The sequence below is a fragment of the Frankliniella occidentalis genome, unplaced genomic scaffold (assembly GCF_000697945.3).
Source record: "Frankliniella occidentalis isolate FOCC.00 unplaced genomic scaffold, Focc_3.1 Scaffold195, whole genome shotgun sequence".
Lineage (NCBI taxonomy): Eukaryota > Metazoa > Arthropoda > Insecta > Thysanoptera > Thripidae > Frankliniella > Frankliniella occidentalis.
The window spans coordinates 357,824-363,927 of record NW_026267321.1 but is presented as its reverse complement, the minus strand read 5'-3'; the positions used below and the strand labels follow the sequence as shown (position 1 = coordinate 363,927).

At 37.4% G+C, this 6,104-nt stretch overlaps 2 protein-coding genes across 2 annotated transcripts; both read right to left on the bottom strand.

Moving 5' to 3' along the window:
- Positions 1 to 1,285: 1,285 nt before the first annotated feature.
- On the bottom strand, positions 1,286 to 4,847 carry LOC113209204 (uncharacterized). Its single transcript, XM_026426615.2, has 4 exons — positions 4,734 to 4,847; positions 4,420 to 4,614; positions 4,280 to 4,342; positions 1,286 to 4,192 (listed from the first exon to the last, which is right to left on the bottom strand). The coding sequence occupies exons 2-4, from the start codon at positions 4,556 to 4,558 to the stop codon at positions 4,062 to 4,064; spliced, it is 333 nt and encodes a 110-aa protein (XP_026282400.1). The 5' UTR covers positions 4,559 to 4,614; positions 4,734 to 4,847; the 3' UTR covers positions 1,286 to 4,061.
- Positions 4,848 to 5,121: 274 nt separating this feature from the next.
- Positions 5,122 to 6,010, bottom strand: LOC113209206 (uncharacterized). Its single transcript, XM_052272208.1, has 4 exons — positions 5,931 to 6,010; positions 5,702 to 5,833; positions 5,387 to 5,566; positions 5,122 to 5,239 (listed from the first exon to the last, which is right to left on the bottom strand). The coding sequence occupies exons 1-3, from the start codon at positions 5,974 to 5,976 to the stop codon at positions 5,415 to 5,417; spliced, it is 330 nt and encodes a 109-aa protein (XP_052128168.1). The 5' UTR covers positions 5,977 to 6,010; the 3' UTR covers positions 5,122 to 5,239; positions 5,387 to 5,414.
- Between the last annotated feature and the right edge of the window lie 94 nt (positions 6,011 to 6,104).

Sequence of the window (6,104 nt, the reverse complement as noted above, 5' to 3'; positions counted from 1 at the left end):
TCCTCTGTTGCATTATTTTTGGTTTGGAGTTGTCTTCTTACTCTGATGACCGTTGGTACCGAGGCTGATTCTTTTGAGAAGCTTTCTCCTCTTTGTTTGTGTTAAATATGCTATTTGCGTTGTTGTTTTTTCTTTTTTAAACAACATAGTTTGCTGTGACCCATGTAATTTATTTTAACTCTTTTGACATTAAATGTAAAGAAAAATATTTTCCTGCTCCTGCATTTCTCCTTTTCTGTATTGGCTTGTTTTGGCTTGGTTGGATTTGTCATTATCTTGGACTAATATAGTTGTATATGATTTCAGGTTTCACCATATTTGAGGGACTGATGGAGCAGCAAGGCTCCATTTAGCACCATGCTGAGCTCGGAGGCAACTAACAAGAAAACTTCTTCTGCATCACATCGTGTACCTCCTGGACTGGACTTTTCGCTTTTGCATTTCTCGAGACCAGCACTTCATCGGATTAAGGTGTTTACCAGGTGTAAGTATATATCAGTAAGTAATAAGAATCTACCTATCTGCTTTAATTTGTCTAACTTGATACCTTTTTATTGCTTCCAGGTCTCCCCCCGTCTTGTTGCCTTCGATGCCTTTATGTGGATGTTGATGGGTTCGTCTGACTTCCTAGCGCAAGATCCTGAGCTGCAGTGAAAATACGGCAAAGCTTTGTTGTAAACTTTTAATTACAACAGTCTGTGATTATAGTATAATAAGAGGCAGGAATAAACTCAATTGTTTAATTTATAGAGTTAGCCTACCCAGAAGCACTTCTTGAAGAGTTTGAAAAGAATCAGTTTATTAAGTGTTAAATTCCCTTAGTATAGTAGGTAGATGGTGGTGGCTGTGGTGGGGCGTTATACCATCAATATATCAGAAATCAATGCCAAGTGAGAATCACCAAACCTTTGAATGTAATAATAATTCTTCTGTACATCCTTTTCTTTTGTAACCATTACTATGTATCCTACCAGGCCTAAGCTAGAGAAGGGGGAGTTATAATGAAGTATGTAGTATGTATTGAATTCCAACATAATTTCTTTTCTTTAAAGTAGCTCAGTGATTGCCTCTTGCAGTGCAAACATTCAACTTTGTTTAAGGTACTGCTGTCCCTTGTGTGTCTTGTCAACAAGCAGGAAAATGTGACAAATATAAATATTAATCTAGTCTCAGCTATGTCTTCAACAGTTTTTACCCCCTTGAATTCAATACCCACTCTATTCATCAACCTTGCCAGTACCATCATAGTCAGATCGGGACATGTCATGCAAAAATGATTCATTAGTTAGTTCAGGCAGATAAAATGTGTTTTTAATGCAATGTAGACAAAACATATTAAAATCTAAATAGGTACTTCAGTCCTAAATTCAATTGACAGATAAATTTTCAAGTTTCATTTCTTGAAACAAACACATAAATCAGAAATCTTAGTTATTGTCTAATTTAAATGAGATGCCTTAGAAGTATTGCATATGAATAAATCAAAAATTTAAACAACTTAAATCAGAAACAGACAACATTCACACAAAAATAAATAAATAAATATTCAGAGAGAAGTGAATAAATTAATTGTACACAATTTGTACTACAAAACTGCTGTTAAAATCAGAACTTCTTAACAACTCTTGGATATAGTTCATTTTACAGTGAAATTAACACTGCCATGAGTTTGAACAAGACTAACAGCATTTAAGATAAAACATTCGTTGGGACTAATGCAATGAATGAAATCTTAAAAATTCATATACTAGAAAAAACATTTCCTAAATAGTTAGCAGTATAAAACTGTATTACAAAGCTAGAATAAAGTGCATCTACTAAAATCATAACTTCTTAACAACTCTGAGATATAGTTTATTTTAAACTGAAATTAACACTGCCATGAGTTTGAAAAAGACTAACAGCACTTCAGATAGAACATTCGTTGGGACTATCACAATGAACGAAATCTTAAAAAATTCATATATAGTCATTATGTATTCATAAATAGTTAGCAGTACAAAACTATGTATTACAAAGATAGAATAAAGTGCATCTACTTTTCAAAAACTTTTAACAAGAAAACAAAACAAATTCTGCAATTATATTACAGATAATGAAGATATTAAAAACATAATAAACATTTAAGATTCATCAATACATCTATCAATTTCTAGGGCAACATCTTCCGGTGTCAAGCAGTCAGGATTAACGTCAATGGCATCTGCAGATGACAAAATGTTTTTGAAGAAGTCATGGTACAGTGGGTTCACTTGAGGGAGAAGTTCAATGAGGTCTTTCTTCTTTTCTACACTTATTGGTCTTGGTCTAGAGCTGCACTTAGATGGCTTCAATGCACTATTGCCAAGTTTCCCCCTTCTTCGAAAACTTATTTCTTTGAATGGCTCATCAACATTGTGGCATTCTTTGTACAAGACAACTGTGGGATTTTTTTTTCTGGTAACGAAACCACTGTACGGGAGAAAAGGCAAAGGGTTCACCAGCCTGGTTTTTACCGCTGAGAACTAGTGGCCCTTTGCACTTGAGATCTAAAAGTGCAGAAACATTCAGAAAATGATCTTTCATAAGCACGACATCCAAGGTTTCCTTTCTGTATTCAACAGTTTTAACAAAATTGTAGAAGTTGGCTGGGTGATGAAGTTCAACTGTTGTATGCTTCTTTTTCTTTTCAATTTCAGCATGCACCTGGTCACATTCCATGTGGGTATGCCCAGCGACAAGAAATTTGTGATCGATTACCTCTAATGATGGGTGTTCAGCTACAGCTGAGATTAAGGCAGCACATACAATACTGTTTTTGTTTTGTCCAGAGCATGTATCAGACCTCAATGTTAATTTCTTCACTCCAGGTGGAACATCAAAGGCAATTAAATGAGTAATACAAGAAGAAATTTCATTAGCCCCACGACCTGCTTCAATTTCGGTCCACATGTGATTGATGCCTTTCTTGTGAAAGCAATCAAATACAGTAAGATTGAAAACACTCAGTTGCCTTTTGTAGAAGACTGCTCCACAAGTTTAATGTGGGCAGTACAATACCTGCTGAAGGTCAAAAGATGCAACCCAGCTTTCAGAAGTTTGGTCAGCTTTATCTTGCTTTTTGCAAGTATATGCCAGCCGAGCTTTCTCATGATGAGCGTCACGTTCAGCTTTTATTTCTGCTTGCTCTGTTATTGGTAAACCCTTCAGTGACATTTCAAAGGCATCACATTTATTGCAGGTATCTACTTTAGGGGGCTTGAACTTCAATCCTGTCTTCCGGAATTCTCTGGAGTAACAACTTAGAGAAGTCTTTGGATTATCTTTGGAAGAATAATCATTAAACATTCCTCGAATGGTCACGCCAGCACCAAGGTACATTCTTGATGAATGACTCCTGCCGTAATGGCTACTGTACCTTGGATACTCATTAATGTGCTTGATTATAGCTTCAGTTGTTTGCTAAGGAGTTTTCCGCACTGAGGGCTTCCTTCCTCTTGCGTCTGGCCTCGTCACCCCTGACACTGATTTCTTCTTATTTTCAAGACAAATCCATCATTTTCTCCCAAAGTAGCAAGGAAGCACGGCTTACAAACCTCTCTTCTAGAATTATGAATGTCAAGTTCATATTTTAGAGTGCAAGTTCTGTTTTTTTTACTACCATCCACCTTTTGTCTATGAAATTTAGTTGGCTTCTCAAATACATGACCAACAATGTATGACACTCTTCGGTCGAAATCTCTTTGACCCCAATATTCTGTAAACACATCCTTTCGGTCATCTTCACTAAGTCTTTCTTTGCAATTCAAACGACATTTTTCTTTAAGTGCTTTCATTGATCTTGCTTTAATTTCTTTATTTTTTGATGTAGTATATGCAGCACCACTGTTCATCTTAAGCTGTCTTTCTTTCACCATTGCTGACTGGGTAGGCCAATTCCTACGAGCTGGTTGAGGTGGTGAATCATTAACTTCAGAGAGCGCTGGTGAGTTGTTAAAAACAGCTTGAGAGTTAACCGAGCGAATGGGAGAGTTGCAATCTTCTGAGCGGGTGGGTGAGATGCTGACTGAGGCCACAGGAGACTAAGTAGAAGAATCAGATCCAGTTTCTTCATCTGATTCACTTGATTTTTTGGAACCACTTCCCCATGTCGGATCACCAAAATCTGACCCACTAAAGTCCCATCGAGATTCTGATAGTTCAGATTCATTGTCTAAAAGAAGAATCGAAACAACAATTCAACACAGTTAGACGGGCATTGTTTTGAAAGAAAATAATGCATGGCTTCTGAAATTAATACCTGCAGTGTCATATCTCAGACTTTGGGCGGCTTTTCTTTTCGGGCGGGAACTCTTTACTTGGTCTGCAAACAAAGAAATGAAGTGTCAATCAAAACACCCTAAAATGTTGAAGTCAAAAAAAACAAATTAGGGTAAATACCATTTTCAGAAGAGCAGTTGTTGAATGACTTTAACAGCCCTCTTCTGACATTGCTTTTTTCTTTTAAATTGTAGCCTAATGTTTTTGCTTTCTTGACTGGCACACTGGCCAAAGTTTCCTTCCTGTTTTCATGGACCATAGGTAAATCAGTATCAAAAACTGGACTGCTGCTGCTGCCATCTTCATTAGAGATATCTGTTACATACACAACATAGATAAAAAATGGATTACAATAGATTAGGAATAGTATCTTCTTACGATACAAAGTAACTAAAGGAAATCAATCTATGCAACTCTCTGAAAATGTAATTTACCTTGCTGTGTAGACACATGGCTTAAGTTGGTATTCGGAGACAAATCGCTCGCCCCTAATGCAAAGCACGCACGAAGCTCAGCCGCTGGTGAAAGCACGCACGACGGAGCGCCGCTGGCGAAACCACGCAAAGCGCAGCGCCGCTGGCGAAACCACGCACAGCGCTCAGCCACTGGCGAAACCACGCAAGTGCATTTTTCGAAAAATTCGAGATATCCATATATTCTGAAAGAGCATGATTTCCTCTTTCCAACGGTATATGTCTCCAAAAATCACCAAAAAATGCACTTGCGTGGTTTCGCCAGTGGCTCTGCGCTGTGCGTGCTTTCGCCAGCGGCGCTGAGCTGTGCGTGATTTCGCCAGCGGCGCTCCGCCGTGCGTGGTTTCGCCAGCGGCTGAGCGTCGTGCGTGCTTTGCACTAGGGACAAGCGAAATTAATGTTTTGGTTTGAAGTCTCTGTGACGAAGCAGTCCAACTTCAAAGCACTCCCATTTGCATTGATGACAACTGCCAAAATGAAATCAGAGAGTAATGGAAAGAAGAAGTATGTAGCTTTAAGTATACTTAGTGAAACATTTGAGTCCTAAAACAGCATTTCTAAAACAGTGTAATATTTTTAAATCCATCTTAACATTAAGAAAAATTCAGTTTTACCTGGTCGAGGTGGCTTGCCAGTGTAGCCTTAAGTTTTTAGTTTCTTCATTGGTAAGACATCAGTTCTAGAACAGCCACTCTCAGAGTTCATAGGTTCCTTTCGCTTTCTTTTTATGATAGATGAATCATTTTCAGGGGCTAACTTGCAACTGTTGCCATTTTCACTAAGGGTAAGGGTATCTGTTATACACAAAACAATATAGTATGAATACAAGGTTTATGAGCAGTAATATATAAACTTTATCAAACCCTCAAATAGTATTGCCAAAAGACTGTGATATTGATAATTTGGAATATGTATCAAGTTATACTTACTTAGTTGATGCTTTTCAAGGAGTGGCTTGGTAATGAAGCCTGATGTCTGCAAACCTTTAGTTTTAGATGGTGAGGTCTCACATGTTTTCTTGGCTGGAGAAAGGATATTTTCTTTGTCATTCAAAGAGTAACCTGGAAAAAGTTTACAAGTGTAAATTTACACACAACAAATGATTTATTGTACTTTACTATACCACAAGCATCTAGTTGGAACTATGTTACTACATACTCATAACAGTAGCAGTTAAAGAAGGAGTGTATGGCACAATTGGCATATTTTTTTTGGGAGGTGTAATGAGTGCTGCATATGTGCCTAAAATACAAAATGATATTAAACTTTCTTAATGTAAATCCTGACATAATATTAAAATTACTTCTCTCCCTTGCAGGGAGCCATCATCAT

Bases quoted from the DNA above. Each gene is read 5' to 3' on its own strand.
- LOC113209204 (XM_026426615.2), bottom strand. From the start codon at position 4,558: ATGGTCCATGAAAACAGGAAGGAAACTTTGGCCAGTGTGCCAGTCAAG. The intron at 4,343-4,419 runs GTATTTACCCTA...CTTTGTTTGCAG, and splicing joins CAACTGCTCTTCTGAAAATG to ACCAAGTAAAGAGTTCCCGC. The intron at 4,193-4,279 runs GTATTAATTTCA...TTCTTCTTTTAG, and splicing joins TCTGAGATATGACACTGCAG to ACAATGAATCTGAACTATCA.
- LOC113209206 (XM_052272208.1), bottom strand. From the start codon at position 5,976: ATGCCAATTGTGCCATACACTCCTTCTTTAACTGCTACTGTTATGA. The intron at 5,834-5,930 runs GTATGTAGTAAC...AACTTTTTCCAG, and splicing joins TTTAACTGCTACTGTTATGA to GTTACTCTTTGAATGACAAA. The intron at 5,567-5,701 runs GTAAGTATAACT...TGTGTATAACAG, and splicing joins CCTTGAAAAGCATCAACTAA to ATACCCTTACCCTTAGTGAA.